The 17,533-nt window shown below is 53.5% G+C and overlaps 1 protein-coding gene across 2 annotated transcripts in view; it reads left to right on the plus strand.

The window, feature by feature from the left end:
- The window catches only part of DUSP22 (dual specificity phosphatase 22), a 54,617-nt gene extending 37,314 nt beyond the window's left edge, over positions 1 to 17,303 (plus strand). The window contains exons 4-8 of one of the 2 annotated variants that reach the window (XM_036257488.1): positions 354 to 403; positions 11,351 to 11,425; positions 14,577 to 14,748; positions 15,159 to 15,231; positions 16,773 to 17,303. In XM_036257488.1, the coding sequence (XP_036113381.1) occupies positions 354 to 403; positions 11,351 to 11,425; positions 14,577 to 14,748; positions 15,159 to 15,231; positions 16,773 to 16,819 (417 nt within the window). In that variant the 3' untranslated portion in view covers positions 16,820 to 17,303. Of the gene's footprint in view, positions 1 to 353; positions 404 to 11,350; positions 11,426 to 14,576; positions 14,749 to 15,158; positions 15,741 to 16,772 lie in introns of those variants that run through there. The other variant, XM_036257486.1, reaches the window with a different exon arrangement.
- Positions 17,304 to 17,533: the final 230 nt, after the last annotated feature.

Here is a 17,533-nt window from a genome sequence, read left to right on the forward strand (position 1 = left end):
TTTGTTCACCATGGCTTCTGAATAAAATAGATAGAGATGTGGGGCATATGAACAGTCATCTGAGGTGGTGGCTCTGGGACTTGAACACTTTCTGGGAAGTACCCAGCTGTTTCCCTTTTTGATGCACCCTGTCTGTATGCTGTTTCCAGACTAGAGCATGAATGTTTGTACACATGGTCATGGAAAAGAACCAGGAACCTTAATTAAAGAGTTTCCCCAGTTCCTTGGCAACAAAAGATGAGTGAAAAACTTCTCCTTTTTATTTTTTTTTACCTCAGTAAATAGTTCCTTTAAATATTTTTCTATACTGGATATCATCTTTTTCATTTATTTATTTTTTTATCATTCTACAGGGGGTTAAATACCTGTGCATTCCAGCAGCGGATTCACCATCTCAAAACCTGTAAGTTGCTGTTGTTGTTGTTTCTGTATTATTTGGGGATGTTAAACATGAATAAGGGAGTGTAAAGTCAAAAGAATAAAGGAGAGGGAAGTCACGGGAGCCCCCGGGAGGGCCCCTGGCCTCTCAGGGGGCGGGAGCTGGCGCAGGCATCTTGTGTGCCCGTCCCTCGCTGCGACCCTGAGCGATGGGGCACTGGATGATCTGTGATCTGAGCGATGGGGCACTGGATGATCTGTGATCTGAGTGATGCGACACTGGATGATCTGTGATCTGAGTGATGCGACACTGGATGATCTGTGAGGAGAGGCTAGTTTCTAAAGAGAATACCTCAAATCACACTTTTAGCATGTTCATCCTTCCTCTGGAAGCAAACCCTTAAAGAAGCTGTTTGGTTTTGTCCAAAGCACCACGGGCCAATGGAAAGACTGTGAGCACAATGCAGGTCATACATGTGATTTTAAACTTGCTAGGAGGCACATTTAAAAAAGTGAAAAAGAAATAAGAGACAATAATTTTAGTAATATGTTTTATTTAACCCAATATATAAAAAATATTACCATTTCAACCGTGTGCTCAATATTTTTTTTTTTTATGAAATATTTTACATCCTTTTTTTCATACTAAGTCATCAAAATCAGGAAGGTTTTTTGTTTTGTTTATTACACTTATAGCGCATCTCAGCTCAGATCGGCTTTATTTCAAGCACTCGGCAGCCACATGTGGCTGGTGGCCATGATGTGGAACAGCAGACTTGCAGCATCTGTCTGAGTCAAGTGAATGGGTCTTTCTGGTTTAGGAAAGTCCAGTTCTCGGCTTCTTCACAGCTGACTACATCTTTGACAGCGTTTTGTCCCTATACAGAGAAATCCGTAATCACTGTCTTGTCCAGATCACAGCAATCAAATGGAGACCCATAGAATTAGGCTTTGGCAGAATGGGAAACAGGTCTCTGGGGATCCACAATAGTTGTGGCACTAACATTGACACTCTTCAGTTTCCAGCAGTGACCCAGAAAGGCCATGACATGGAGTACAGGTTTACTGAAGCATGGATTTGAACTTTGCAGGCTGAGAGGCTGGGGAAGAAGTAAAGTCCTTAGCCATTCAGTGTACCCACAGACTCCCAACCTCTGCCTCTCTGGCTGGCCCTGTGCTATTATTGGAGGTCAGGCACAAGGACCCTTAGGGAAGTATAAGCTCTGGTGGTGTTTGTGAATTTGAGAGTCCATAGTCTTGTCAGGATGCATCTCTCATGATTCTCGTGTTCTATTGACTGCAAATCCTACGTATCAGAGTGCAGAGCATGGACGCTCATGTGTAGGATCTCAAGTATCCAGCCTCTGAAAACTGTCGTATTGGAACATTAGTCGTCCTTGATTGTTCACCACTGCAGAGAAATCACAGGTTCTGCAATAATTTTTTGCGATCTACCTGTTTGACCCCCCCCCAAAAAATTGGGGCTAGAGTCAGAAGGATTGATGTGGGAAGATGAGGAGGCTAGATCAGAGGAACAGGTGGTAAAGAATTAGACCAGGAAAGGGTAGGGGCAGGTTGGAAGTGGGGGAAATACCTTCTAAACATGTTTAGAAGTGACTCATGTTTTCAAAGTGACTCTTGACATTTTACAGGAAAAGTCAATCTTGAACATTGGTGGAGGAAGGATTTTACTAAGATCACTAGGAAAACAGTAGTAGCTTAGATCAAGAAGGAGGGGAAGAAGCTTTGGAGAACTTCCTTGGTTACTAGCCATGTCAAGAAACAGAAGTGGTTGGAAGGGCATGGTGTGTACGGAAGGAAGTGAGCCACGGCCTTTCTCTGAAGGCCATAGCCATCTTCTGCCTGTGTTTTGGTGGCTATTTTTAGAACGATTGCTCTGCTTTCATCTCAAACTGAGATTCTAACACACTGTTGAATTTGTCAATACCTGATTGGCTCTCTGAGTCTGGAGGATTCGAACTGTAACAAACTGGGCATTTATTGTCGAGGAAGGTGACCACCTGTACTTGAGCTGCCCCCAGAGCTTCTCGGCTTAAATAGGGGCCAGACACAGGGCTTGCCAGGATGGTAACCCTGACCTCCCAAGTGAAGGGTAGTTGTGAGTGTCCCTGCACTATGTAGGCAAGCAGTTACCTAGAATTAGATATCTCAGGTTTAAACCCAGTTTCATCTCTTGTGGGCAAGTCATTTTAACCCATTTAAACCTCAGTTCTTTCATCTGAGAAAGGCCCACTTTTAGGATTTTGGGAGGTCATGGACGTGAAAGTGTTTTCTATGAACTTGAAGCACTTTCGAAGAGAAGAGCATATTGCTGTATCTTGGGAGTTACAGGCAAGGGTGTAGAAATAAGTCTGGTGTGCAGGAGGCCCGCTTCACTTACTTGGAAGGTGTTCTTAGTGGAAAGACCAGGTGACAGGAAGGTGCGGCAGCCTCTTCTCTGAGTTCCAGTGGCTCATGGGTCACTCCAAGTGTTCTGGCAAAACCAGCCCAATCACAGTCACCTTGGGGTCAGAGGTCTAACCCATAAGATTTTAATTAGTTCTTATCTGTCCTAAATATGTACAACAATGTTGTTAAAATGTATGGCTTACCTTTTTATCTGAATGAAAGTGCAGTGTGGGTTACCAGCTCCCAACAGGGAGTTATTGCAGCCTCCATGCTTAGGGCTGTGATAGAGCTGTACAGAGAGGGCTGCGATAGAGCCGTGCGGGGAGGGCTGCGATAGAGCCGTGCGGGGAGGGCTGCGACAGAGCTGTACAGAGAGGGCTGCGACAGAGCCGTGCGGGGAGGGCTGCGATAGAGCTGTACGGAGAGGGCTGCGATAGAGCCGTGCGTGGGGAGGGCTGCGACAGAGCCGTGCAGGGAGGGCTGCGATAGAGCTGTACAGAGAGGGCTGCGACAGAGCCGTGCAGGGAGGGCTGCGACAGAGCCGTGCGGGGAGGGCTGCGACAGAGCCGTGCGGGGAGGGCTGCGATAGAGCCGTGCGGGGAGGGCTGCGATAGAGCCGTGCGGGGAGGGCTGCGATAGAGCTGTACAGAGAGGGCTGCGACAGAGCCGTGCGGGGAGGGCTGCGACAGAGCCGTGCGGGGAGGGCTGCGATAGAGCCGTGCGGGGAGGGCTGCGATAGAGCTGTACGGAGAGGGCTGCGATAGAGCCGTGCGCGGGGAGGGCTGCGACAGAGCCGTGCGGGGAGGGCTGCGACAGAGCTGTGCAGAGAGTGCACCGTTGCTGCTGTTCGGCGGGCAGTCTTACAGTCCAGTTGGGAAAGGACATCAAGACCAAGAGACTGGCACTCTGCTGTGGGAGTTATGTGCATAGGCACTTGTGTGATTCGTTGGGGAAGAAACTTTTCTTTTTAAATCCTTAGTAATAGCAAAGCATATGCATAAGTAAGGCTTTGGGCATATAAATATCAATGACTCTATAAGTATTTCCTGCTCTGCTGAAGTTAGTTGGAGATGTTGGAGTTAAGTTGAACTTTGAGTGTGCTTCATGTGTTAGGATAGCCTATAAATAGCTCTTCCCTTTACCTGCTACAAACATTTCATTGGAAAGCATAACGTGCCTTCTAATGGGGAGCATGCTTCCATAATATAATCAGACCATTAGCTTAACGTTGCAGGCAGAGCACTCGACCGTGTATAGGACCTACCTCATTTCATGCAGCCTGTAAATGTTAGGGACATCTGAAGGCTGAAGTTTCTGTAATGTCAACCAGTGTCGGTGGTCAGGAGACAGATACTCTTACTGCTCTTGGTAACAAAAGCGAGGGGGGTCTGTCCATCCCTTGGAAAATGGATTCTGGGTAACTCAATTAGAACTGGTGGTTCTTTAATCTGGCCACTTGTAATTTCTAATGCCTGAGACTTCCTATGTTTAATGACAAAATAAATTCTAAGAAACTGTATTGCTTATTGTTTTAAACTTACTTGTAGATTTTTAACATTATTTCCAACTTTGGATATAATTTAAGGTTTTATATCCTAAATCTTGACCCAGAACTTTCTATACCAACAGGAATTCTTCTTGCTAATTATGCTCAGTAAGAAGTTGGTGACCTTTTGAGACTAACTGCTGTCACTGGGCATTCAGTTGCTTCAAACGAACTGCCCAGAAAGGTCAATTTTCTGTTTTGGCCTTAATACAGACTCCCCATCTGATCTTCCAGGAACTTATGTAGAAATCTGTTTTGTGATAACATGAACACATTAAAATTTTAGCTTAGTCTCCCCAACCATCTTGCCTTGCAGAGGCAGGGAACATGAAAGTTCCAAATTCTCATAGTTGTGATACTCCCCCAAGACACAGGCTGCCACGTTCTGCATGCTTCGTCACACTCAGAGACATCCTGGTCTGTATCAGATGTGCACGCGTCCTCCGGCGGCCAGTGGAGGGTGGGTCGGGGAATTAGGCTTTGAAAATAATTGCTTTTGCTCTTTCTGTGCTTCCTTAGGCAAGTTACCTCAGCCTTACTTCTCTCACTGTAAAGTAACTCACCCAGTTTCTATAGCATTAGGTGAGACAAAGAAAAATGTTTTTTATGAACACTAAGCGTCTCCAAAAATAAGGTTATATTTACTGTGTATTCAAGTAAGAAGTGTTAATGTACTTTGAGGGTGAATGGTTGATGTATAGTAGCTTATTTCATTCATTCTTATTTTAATGGTCATTTCATTGGTATTTTGTGTGTAGACATCATTAAGGGAATAATTCTTGTTTTTTATCTTCTCCTGTCAAGTCCAGGGAGCGTGGTCTGTGCCGTGGAGCCGTAGCATTGCATCATCACCATAGAGCCTTTGTGACCAGCAGTGTCCCGAGGTTCTTGTGAGGAGAGGCATTAGCAGTACGGAGAGCTGATACGTGTAATAGTATCAGTAAAACTGTGCCTCGTTCTACCTTCCTATTTTTTCGTGTGTGTATTTTTCTTTTGTTTAGCTGGTATCTTCTGTACTCTCTCTTATTTACATTTTTCTTTATTTCATTAAAAAAAGTTTTGCCCAATCAGAGCTAGGTGGCCCTTGGTGCGGCCCTTCCAGACAGGTGCACACACGTGCGAACACACACACGTGCTCACATGCAGCTCCTGAGGGCTTCACAGTCTGTTGAAGTTAGAAACATGGGGAAGTGCGCACTGCATCTTTCATGGGGCTCACCGTATTAACTCGAACTGCTTATCACTCTTCAACTGTACCTTCCTAGTTTTTTAGTATTGAACTACTCTTTGTGAAATCATTTTGTACTTGATGGTAGAGAGGTTAAGTTCTTTGGTTTTGGGATTTTTTTTTTTTTTTTAGTTTGTTTTTAAAATAACCTTATCTGCCAGAATGAAAAGTATGGCACAGACAACCTGATTGAAAAATGGGCAGAGGATCTGAATAGACGTCTGTCCAAAGAAAACATACAGATGGCAGCAGGCACAGGAAAGGCACTCGGCATCACCAACCATCAGAGAGATGCATATCAAAACCACAGTGAGGTATCACCTCACACCTGTCCGAATGGCTGTCATTAACAAGACAGTAAACACCAAATGCCGGGGAGCTTGTGGAGGAAAGGGGACCCTTGTACGTTGTCAGTGGGATTGTAAATTGGTGCAACCATTATGGAAAATAGTGTATAGGTTCATAAAAAAATTAAGAATAGAACTACCTTATGATCCAGCAATTCAACTTCTGGGTATTTATCCAAAGAATATGGAAACACTAATTCAAAAAGATATATGCACCCCTATATTTATTGCAGCATTATTTGCAGTAGTCAAGATGTGGAAGCAGTAGATGAGTGGATAAAGAAGGTGCGGCATTTCTACACAGTGGAAGATGACTCAGCAATAAAAAAGAGTGAAATCTTGTCATCTGCAGCAATATGGGTGGACCTAGAGGGTTTTGTGCTGAGTGAAATAAGTCAGACAGAGAAAGACAAATGCTACATGATTTGGAGTCTAAAAAACAAACAAATAAAATGAACAGACAGACAAAACCAAACCAAAACAAACTGAAACAGAGAACAGATCAGTGGTCAGCAGATGGGAATGGGGCGGGAGGTGGGTGATGGGTCAGGGAGGTCATGGATGGCCATGGATGGTAGCTAAGCTCTTTGGGGGAACTCACTTTGTGGTACATACAGATGTCAAATTATAATGCACACCTGAAACATATCACAATAAAAATAAATGTAGAAGAAAAGAAAAATATAGTACACACATTCCCCCATTTTTAAGAATGTTGACAGTATAGGAAATACAAAAGCTGGAGAATCGGTGACAAGCACGTGAGTGAGGTCTGCGTTAATGCTGTGCACTCATAGAAAAGTGTGGCCAGTGTCTGCGTGGGTGAAGGATGGTGGGAGTGAGAGCTCCACAGTGGTGTCCTGGCCGGAGGGGCCCGGACAGGACCTGGGGCCTCACTGACTTTGGTCCCAGGAGGAAGCAGCTCTGATCAGGGCTCACCTTCCAGAGCCAGATAGGACACCGCAGCATCTGTCCGCTGCTTCCTTTCTGAGCACTCCTTTCTGAGGAGCAGGGCTAAGGAAGAGAACAGGCCTTTCCCGGTCTCCCCTCTGCTTTCATGCACACGTGTACATGTGTGCACACGTTCAGACTCTGTTGAGGGGTAGAAGTTCCCGGGTTCCAGGGGCTTTGCTGTCCGTATGGCTGCTGTACATAAAGCCAGCTGCCATCCAGGTGCTAGGCCAGGCTCTGGGCTTCAGCTCATGCAGGCAGGGTCCTCAGCAGGGATCATCTCCCACAGTAGGATCCCAGCGACCAAGTCATAGAGTCTTGGAGTCCGAAGAAATTGTTCGGCCTCAGAAGATGAACACGGTGAGGTGGGGTTTGCTGGACCCATTCACCATCCTGTCTGTGAGCTCTCTGGAGGGCATGCAGTCTGGTTGGCCCTGCTTCTGGCCTCTGCATGGAGAGAGGGAGGGGTCAGGGATGTGCTGGTCCACAGGGAGGCCATCAAAACTGAGGAGGGAGAGGGAGAATGGCCCCCAGGCAGCGCAGATGATGGGCAGTGTGCTGAGTCCCATGCAGGACATCTCAGCAAAAGTGCCCTTCCTGCCCCAGGTGTCCCTCTGGCTGGCAGCAGCAGCACTATAGGGCGAGTGTGTGGCACATGGCCCAGGTGTCCCTCTGGCTAGCAGCAGCACTATAGGGCGAGTGTGTGGCGTGTGGCACGTGGCCCAGGTGTCCCTCTGGCTAGCAGCAGCACTATAGGGCAAGTATGTGGCACGTGGCCTAGGTGTGCAGCAGCACTGTTAGCTGAGTGTGTGGCACGTGACCCTGGTGTCCCTCTGGCTAGCAGCAGCACTATAGGGCAAGTATGTGGCACGTGGCCTAGGTGTGCAGCAGCACTGTTAGCTGAGTGTGTGGCACGTGGCCCTGGTGTCCCTCTGGCTAGCAGCAGCACTATAGGGCAAGTGTGTGGCACGTGGCCTAGGTGTGCAGCAGCACTGTTGGCTGAGTGTGGCACGTGGCCCAGGTGTCCCTCTGGCTGGCAGCAGCAGCAGCAGCACTATTGGCTGAGTGTGTGGCACGTGCAGGCTGTGCTTTCTTTCCAGACCACAGCTGGCTGGCCTAGGAGACACCTCCGGCATGGCTTCATGTGAACACAAAGGTGCGCAGTGAGGAGCAGCAATGGGGAACTTGTTTGTGGAAGCAGCTTGTGGTGAGATGGTAACCCTGGCTGTGCTTCTGCTTCACGTCGGAGGGTTGAGCAATGTCAGGACCAGAGTCGTGGGTATTTCCCACTGTGGAGGAGGGAGTTCAATAGCCAGGGCTCGGGCTTATGTCATTAGCTTCCCTGGAAATAACCCCTGCTTCCCTGCGGCACACCAGAGCCGTAGTGAGCACGCCTGTCTCCAGGCTTTTCTTGGAAAAGGCATTTCTAGGAATGTCTGCCTGGCTTGGCCTCATGCCTGATGTGTTCATGAGTCAAGTTTCGTGGCAGGGCTGTGACTGGGCCCTTGGTCGGCATCACTGTGCTCCTGGGCTCTGCAGTGCTGGGCAGGGGCCGTCGTGGGCTTGCCCTGCACGTACACCTGATGCAGTCAGAGCTGAAGGAGTGCAGGTCTGGTGGGGGCAGCGTAGGGCATGTCCTCAGCGCTCCGCTCCTTCACACCCTGTCTCTAGGCCCTGGCCGGCTCGGGTCTGCCCCACGACCACACCCACGCCCTCACTCTCTTATTCTGAGATGTGGCCAGGCCGGCTCTGAACCCAGGTACACCCCACAATACGTAAGACCTGGGTTCCATTGTACATATGATTTGGGACGTGCCGGTATAAAAGCCAGAAATAAAGTGATCGTCACTCTGAAGTTTCAGTAAGAGGATTCGGTTGTCATCTTTGCAAGATCTTGATGACCACCACAGCACTGACCATGTCCCCAGGAGAGCACGGTTAGCCCCGGCGTACTTGGTGGCCTCCACAGTGCTGAGGCGGTCTGGGGTTTATTCACTTACTTAGGCAATTGTCATTTGCTCCTAGGTGTGCTCGTCTCTGTCGTTGCTTTGCTGCTCTCAGATGCAGCTCTCCCCCCCGGGACAGGCACAGAAGGGCTCTCCAGACCCCTTGCATGCCCCACTGTGGTGCTGGTGACCATGACGGGCATGCTGCAGTGGCACCCCTCGGCTGTGAGCCTCCGGGAAGGCGTGTGTCCTGGGTTCTGGGCCACAGTCAGACCCCCGCACCCGGCCTGTGTGCTGTGTGCGCTGGCCTTCAGAGGGGCAGGTCACGCTGCACAGACCACAGCCGGCTAAGACGGCAGCCTGTAGCCACTGCGAGGCCAGAGGAGCTGGCTCATGAGTTTAAACTGTTGAATTAGTGCTGATATTGGGAAGATTATATTTGGCTGTAAGTAACAGAACATCTGACTGACAATGTTTTAGGTTATAAAGACATTTATTGACTGAACTCCCTGACCAGGAAGCCTGAAGGTGGTGCTCCCAGGCCTGGGCAGCAGTGCCCTGGTGCCCCCTGTCCATCCCGCTGCCCTTCCCCCACTTCCGTGTCCTGGCAGGAGTCGGGAGCAGAAAACTTTTCCAGAAGTTCGCACCACGAGCTTCCCGTCTTCTCTGGCCAGAGCTGGGGGAAGAGGGCTGAAGGGTACTCTGAAGACAGGGCACTTTGCTGCCCGGTAGTCAGTGCCCTGCAGGTGCTCTGCCACCTGCCCACAGCGCAGGGTCAGCCGCGTCTGCTGCGGGCAGCTCCGCGCCTGCACCTGCCGACAGCACCGGCTCTGGCTGGGTCCCTGCCACTCTGCCACCCCGGCCATACCACTCTCCGCACGGCACAGTCCCTCAGCCCGTGCCGGGACTCTCGGTACTAACACTCAGATTTCAGGGTCGCGTCAGGGGTCCTTCTTGCCTGCTTTCTACCAAGCCAGTCTTTGGGAATAGAGGTGCAGTGCTCTGAGTCACTTTGCAAATTTATATCTGGGCGCATTTGTCCCTGGAAATTGAACAGAAGCATGTCTTGCACTGCCCTGGCAGTCAGAGGCTTCGGGCGAGGGTCCGGAGCCCTGGATTGGACCCAGGGCTTTCCACACGTGGCCACGCCGTGCTTGGTGTCTGTTGGCAGGTCCTCGGTCACCTGCCTGTCCCGGTCCATCTGTCACCCGCACTTCGGTTGCTGAGCTTCCTCTGCAGTCAGCATCTGGCTGAGCTCACTGTGCCACACCTGGCTTCCCATCTGAGTGGATTCATCTGCCCTGCCGCCCTTCACGGGCAGCAACCTGGTGTGTGTGGTTGGGAATGACATCTGGCTCATCTCCCAGCGCGCTGGCCGTAGCAGGGTCCCTGGAATGACATCTCCCAGTGCGCTGGCCGTAGCAGGGTCCCTGGAATGACATCTGGCTCGTCTCCCAGTGCGCTGGCCGTAGCAGGGTCCCTGGAATGACAGCTGGCTCATCTCCCAGTGCGCTGGCCGTAGCAGGGTCCCTGGAATGACATCTCCCAGTGCGCTGGCCGTAGCAGGGTCCCTGGAATGACATCTGGCTCGTCTCCCAGTGCGCTGGCCGTAGCAGGGTCCCTGGAATGACAGCTGGCTCATCTCCCAGCGCGCTGGCCGTAGCAGGGTCCCTGGAATGACATCTCCCAGTGCGCTGGCCGTAGCAGGGTCCCTGGAATGACATCTGGCTCGTCTCCCAGCGCGCTGGCCGTAGCAGGGTCCCTGGAATGACATCTCCCAGTGCGCTGGCCGTAGCAGGGTCCCTGGAATGACATCTCCCAGTGCGCTGGCCGTAGCAGGGTCCCTGGTAAATAGTGAGGGCTCCGTCAGAGCTTACAGGGCGACGAGTTCAGTCCATGGGCATCGCCAGAGGTTTTGCATGTTAGAAGCCGGTCAGAGGTAGAGGACGGGGGAAAGCACTGACCCGTAGGTCCCCACACGCGATGCACTTGCCGGCCACGCACTGGGAACCCAAATGGAGCTGGTCGTGCGCTGAGGGGCGAGTGGCCGGAGAAGCGGGGTAGCAGAGCTAAGGTCAGGAGAAGTGAGGGCCGTGCCTTGTCGTCAGAGAGGACTTTAGAGTCTATACGCCGGTTGGCGTGTGAAGCATTCTTCCACTTCACCACTGAGGTGAAGGGAAGCCGAGGGACTTGACCAAGGCCATGCGGCACTGAGCTGCTGGGCAGCCGGTGCTGGCGCCGCAGCTGCTGTTCCCGCGCGCTCGTCCCACGCGTAGGCGGGGCCCACTACAGCCGAGGGCGGCCCGTGGGACGTGCCGGCTTCCAGGCTGTCAGAATGACGGGCTCTCAGGGCTGTGGGGCCGCGTGCTATGAGCATGGAGCGGCCACCACGGCCCCTGGGCAGGGGCCGCTGTGTGTCGGGCCGCAGGGTGGGGCGGCTGCGCTGGCGGGGTGGGCCCTGCCGCTGCGGCCGAGACCTTGCCGACAGCCCTCGGCGGGTGTTTCTTTAGACGGACGTCACTTCTCTCTTCTCTTCTCCCCTCAGGACAAGACATTTCAAAGAGAGTATCAGATTCATTCACGAGTGCCGGCTCAGGGGAGAGGGCTGTCTCGTCCACTGGTACGTATGCCTCCTGCCCGAGAACACGCGGTGTTCGCTCAGCCCGGCTCCCATCGGGGTTTTCTGTGTGTGATTGATTATTCCATCTCCCCCTGGTTTTTTCCACCCTCAGAATCTCACACACACCCACCTGACCCTCCTGTTTGTTAGACACTGTTTGCTTCTGTTGGAAGAGAACCCTAAACTTTCATCTTCACTTGGGGTTCCATTGCACAGTGGGACTTCAGTAGGGACTGTCGGTGACTGGAGCACAGAGCCTGTCTTTGGCCAACCTCTCCATCCCATCAGACAACCCCTGCAGAGGGCACACCCTGTGGGCTCGCTCCTGCATCTCCAGGTCTCTCAGCACAGTTGTCTGCAGAGCTGGGCTCGGGCGTGTGGCTGCGGGCATTGCCGGACCGCCGCACCGAGGACCACCAGGCCAGGGACCACCACGCCAGGGACGCCACCTCCGTCTGCGCTGGGGCTTCCTGTGCCTTTGGCTTTGACAGGATCTGAGTAGCCTCTTGAGTGAAACAGTTACAGGCAGCTGTACCTGTGGGCGTGGGTGTAGATGCACACACATGATACACACATGTGCATGTATGCACACTGCGGGGAAGGGTGTTCTGACGCGTGGACCCAGTGACGGCGCCCATGCAGTTCTGAGCACTCGGGGAGCGTCGGCCCCTGCCCTTAGCTCCGGTCTTTACTCTAAGAGCGGAACTGTCTGCAGGGCCAGCAGCCAGCGTGTGGAGGCTGAGCCGTCCCTGTGTCTGCAGGGGCCTCGTGTTGATCAGCAACGTTAAGTCCCCAGGGACGTGGCTGTCCTACTGAAGTCCCTGGAAACAGCCGCACCTCCGGGGAGGGCTGGGGGGCCGTCCTGCGGCAGAGGGGCCCTTCGTGAAAGCTGCCCTGTGTCCTCACCCCGTGGGCAGCAGGGACACTAGGTAGTCCGATGGCTTAACAAGGCTGTTCTGTAGTTTTATAAAGTTCTTGAAATAGTGTGGTTATTTGTTTACATTATAAATACAAACGGGGAGTTTTGCGGCATCATCTACATTTGCTTTAAAGCACTTTGAGGGCACAGTTGGAGCCATTTCAGGGCAGTTTTGAGCCCCTTTCTGTACCTGGGCTTCTAGAGCTCCAGAGAATGTGTGTTAAGCTCTCGGTATCTCTGAGACGGAGATGAGGAAGAGCCACCACCTCAAGGTGGCGGATTGGTATCTTTGCCATATTCTTTTAATTGTTTACATGTGACTCTCTGTGAGTCTCATATTCTAGGAATGTGTATGTCATTCAGTCGTGCACATCTGCAGACAGGCCTTTCTCAGAATGAGAAATGTGCTAACTCCCCATCCTCAACCGTTGCTGGCCCTCCACGTCTGACACAGAGCCTTTCTGTGACCACTGTCGTTTGCATATGCACTGAAGAGCCACCCCTGGCCCAGCCGGCTGGGGATGCTCAACCGCCAGGGCACACACTTGGCTGAACTTCAGACACGTGTGCGTGTGCACTGTGGGCTCTGCCTGGCTGTGTCAGACACGTGTGCGTGTGCTCTGTGAGCTCTGCCCAGCTGTGTCAGACACATGTGCAAGTGCGCTGTGAGCTCTGCCCGGCTGTGTCAGACACGTGTGCTCTGTGGGCTCTGCCCGGCTGTGTCAGACACGTGTGCTCTGTGAGCTCTGCCCGGCTGTGTCAGACACGTGTGCGAGTGCTCTGTGAGCTCTGCCCGGCTGTGTCAGACACGTGTGCTCTGTGGGCCCTGCCCGGCTGTGTCAGACACGTGTGCGAGTGCTCTGTGAGCTCTGCCCAGCTGTGTCAGACACGTGTGCTCTGTGAGCTCTGCCCGGCTGTGTCAGACACGTGTGCGCTGTGGGCCCTGCCCGGCTGTGTCAGACACGTGTGCTCTGTGGGCCCTGCCCGGCTGTGTCAGACACGTGTGCTCTGTGGGCCCTGCCCGGCTGTGTCAGACACGTGTGCTCTGTGAGCTCTGCCCGGCTGTGTCAGACACGTGTGCTCTGTGGGCCCTGCCCGGCTGTGTCAGACACGTGTGCTCTGTGGGCCCTGCCCGGCTGTGTCAGACACGTGTGCTCTGTGGGCCCTGCCCGGCTGTGTCAGACACGTGTGCTCTGTGGGCCCTGCCCGGCTGTGTCAGACACGTGTGCTCTGTGGGCCCTGCCCGGCTGTGTCAGACACGTGTGCTCTGTGGGCCCTGCCTGGCTGTGTCAGACACGTGTGCTCTGTGGGCCCTGCCCGGCTGTGTCAGACACGAGTGCTCTGTGGGCCCTGCCTGGCTGTGTCAGACACGTGTGCTCTGTGAGCTCTGTGAGCTCTGCCCGGCTGTGTCAGACACGAGTGCTCTGTGGGCCCTGCCCGGCTGTGTCAGACACGTGTGCTCTGTGGGCCCTGCCCGGCTGTGTCAGACACGAGTGCTCTGTGGGCCCTGCCCGGCTGTGTCAGACACGTGTGCGAGTGCGCTGTGAGTTCTGCCCGGCTGTGTCAGACACGTGTGCTCTGTGAGCTCTGCCTGGCTGTGTCAGACACGTGTGCTCTGTGGGCCCTGCCCGGCTGTGTCAGACACGTGTGTGAGTGCGCTGTGAGCTCTGCCCGGCTGTGTCAGACACATGTGCTCTGTGAGCTCTGCCCGGCTGTGTCAAGAACAACACAGGTCTCAGGTTAGGCCTCTGTATTTAACGGGTTCTAAGTTATAGATTTAGCCCTCACGTATCTCAGAAAGCCAGTTTTAAAAGTGAAGCCTTCTAGACTGCTCAGGTTATAATGGATTTCCTGCCTAGGTGGCAGACCCCTCAAGTTCCTTCGATGTGCTTTAGTTATTCATCTGTCTGGGAAATGGGAAGTATCAGAGGAGGGCTCAGGAGTGACAAAGGATCATAACCCTGCATTCTCCAGAGCCATAGTCAGTAGTAAAGCTGTACAAAATGAGGTTAATGATTTAAAAAAACAATGCCTGAGGTTCTAATGTAATAGAGAGAACCTTGTAGGTTTCTGAGCGTTTCCCACGTAACATACTAGCTTGCTGTCTACCCACAGTCCAAGGCAGGCTTTGTAAAACCAGGTCCAAAGCATCCCTTGCTCCAAATGGAGCAGCAGGTAGACTTGTGGGCCCTGACCCCTCTTTGCCTGTGTGGTGTTCTCTTGGCCCTGCAGCCTGGCCGGTGTCTCCAGGAGTGTGACTCTGGTGATCGCGTACATCATGACCGTCACGGACTTTGGCTGGGAAGATGCCCTGCACACTGTGCGTGCCGGGAGGTCCTGTGCCAACCCCAACCTGGGCTTCCAGAGACAGCTCCAGGAGTTCGAGAAGCACGAAGTCCATCAGGTAACGTGCCCTGGGGCTCTGTTAAGTAGGCAGCAGACCCTGGGACAGGCCTCAGTGTTTCTGCACATCCCCGGAAGCATGGAGGTTCACGGTGGAGGGGCCCACAGAGGACATCTGGTCCCTTGTCCACCAGCTGCAGCCACAGGCTATCACCCTTTACCACCTTCCTTAGGCCCCGCGTTAGCTGCATTTCTCTCCCTTTGGGTCAAGTGACATTTTCTTGGTTTGGCTGATGTTCATGTCCTCAGGCCAGAATCTTGAAGAAGCAATGATTTCTCTTGCTTGACACCAGTTGGTCAACCACAGGGCTGTGCTCGCCCACGCCATTTATTTCCAGTTCATATGTCATAGGTGAACGCCTCCGTGCAGGGAGGGTGTATGACGTTGGGTTTTCTTTCCGGCTCCATTAGTACCGGCAGTGGCTGAAGGAGGAGTTCGGAGAGAGCCCTCTGCGGGACGCGGAGGAAGCCAGGAGCATTCTGGGTAAATATAAAGAGCACAGGCTCTCGGAGGCCCCGCCTGGTGCCTGGAGGGGGAGCAGCTTTCAGGCCCTGCCTCTGGCCTACAGCAACTGCACCACGGAGACCTGACGCCGCCACCTGGCGCCCTGGAGGCCAGGTCGGGAGGGTGGCGAAGAAGGTGCCTCCGGGCTCCTACCCAGGACTCCCCCGCCCTGCCTCAAGCCCTCAGCTGTGCTCACCTGTCCCCCAAACTTGCTGCCCGCTGCCCACACGGGCGCACACCTCCGTGCAGGTCTGTGTGCGTGTGTCTGTGTGTGAGCCGTGCTGGAGCCGCCACGGAACCCACACAGCCAGGACCACGGCGCCGCCTTCCTTGTGTCCGCCGCTCCAGACAGAGGCTTTCACCGGCGCCCGCAACGCTGCGTGGGCTGAAGCGGCCCGAGCCGGAGAGCGCGGTGAAAACTCGGGCGGCAGCTGACCCAGGGGTCGAGGCAGCCGCCAGCCGCCAGACTCCCGCAGGGGGCTCCAGGCCGGGGCAGGCGGCGGCGGTCATGCTCCGAGCGCTGCCGAGACCCAGTGACAGGGCGCAGACCGGGCTCCCGCTGCCTCGAGGCACGCCCCCGTTCAGCGCAGCCGCGCAGCGCCACGTGGCGGTGGTCGCTGGAGCCCCGCTGCGGCTCAGCTCGCAGGGAGCACTCCACGCTGCGTGCCGGGCTGCCCTTCCTGGCTTCCCGGCCAGCTCCCCGCACTCCCAGCCTCTTGCCGCCCACCCCGCCCGGGCCTCGCCCGTAGGCTTTGGGAAGGCGAGCGGCGAGTCGGCACCGCCCGTTTGCATTCAGATGCATTTGAAATGCCTGCACTTACGGGGCGCCCTTGTGTAGCTGTGGCCTGGCGTTTGATCCCAGCTACCTCATCGAATGTTTTTTGAAAAGGTAGTTTTTTGTGGTTCCAGTCCACTCCGCTTCATAGTTGAAGATGTTCGGTCGTGATTGCTTTGGAAGCCAGAGGGGAAACCATCACCGTTGAGCTGTTTAAAGTTTCTGAGTTGGGCTCCAGTACTGCTTTCCGTGGGTGATCCCAGTGTGGGCCGCGGCCTGGCGTGCCGCCAGCAGTGGGCGGGCTTGGAGCCCCCTCAGGCGCCCTAGCGCAGAGCCCGGATGGAACGTCCTCAGCCTCTCCCTGGAGAGCTGTGCTCCCGTTTCTCTGACTCCACGCAGAGAGCCCCGAGTAAGAAGAGCGTCCCCTGTGCGCTAGAGGGTGTCACAGACCAGGCCTTGGGGGACCGGGAGAAGGACGTCTCCTACTCCGCCCTTGGACAGGCCCAGACGACAAGAATGGGAAATGCCACCACAGACCTATCCACATGCAGATGAAACAGTTTGCTATAAAGTACTTTTCTTTCCCTTTAACCCAAAATAAATGTAAATAAGTTAACTGGAAAAGTGTTTAGGATATCAGCTTGAATGCTAAAATATGTGTACAGTTGTGAACATCTAAGTATATTCCTATAGGTCTTGAAATGTCGTTTTAACATTTGTTGCCAGTAATGTCCTCTCTCCGCAGCCACACCGGGACTGCAGAGGTACTGGGCCTTTCTCAGAAGACTGTGATGTGCCTGAAGCTTCTGAAATATTGCAAAGCCACAGAATTTTGTCTGGTGCAGAGTTTATTTTTCCGTGTCCAGAAGTGATCTGTAAACTTGTTTATTTTAAACTGAAACGTGTGTAATCGTGTTGTTGTATGTTCGGCACTGAGGACTCTCCTTAGCAAGAGGACGCATTTTTGCCTTAATCCCTGTGCTGCGGCCGTGTCTCGAAGCTCACTGCCGTGCCTGGGCAGCCGCACGTCCTGCTGCAGGGCAGGGCTGCCGTGACCACCCTGGCCACGTCTCGGGCGTTCGGGCCGCACCAGCTCAGCTCACGCCCTGGTTTCCAGCTGGTGTAGCTCTCCGGTGTTTCCTCCATGGTTTGCGGGTCTCCGTAGTGGCGTTCCCAGCAGCTACACGTGTGTTAATAAAAGGCAGCTTGGCCACTTCAGTGCACGTGCAGAGCATCCTTCCTTAGCTGAGTGGGGACCCCTGCGTGTCTGCCTGGGAGGGGCAAGGCAGGTGAGGAGCCTACCCCTCCTGCAGCAGTTCGGACCCTGGAGTTGTGTGTGGGCTGCAGAGTGTGGGAGCTGAATGTCCGGCAGCGGGAGAAGCAGCATTTGCCACGGGGCACAGCCCCGGCCTCCAGGGACACTGCTACCAGGCACCGTACTCAGCTTCTACTGTGAAAAACACAAACTGGCTCAAGAAGCAATGTTTTGACTTCCTGCATTTTTCT

Source organism: Molossus molossus, unplaced genomic scaffold (genome assembly GCF_014108415.1).
Source record: "Molossus molossus isolate mMolMol1 unplaced genomic scaffold, mMolMol1.p scaffold_m16_p_12, whole genome shotgun sequence".
NCBI lineage: Eukaryota > Metazoa > Chordata > Mammalia > Chiroptera > Molossidae > Molossus > Molossus molossus.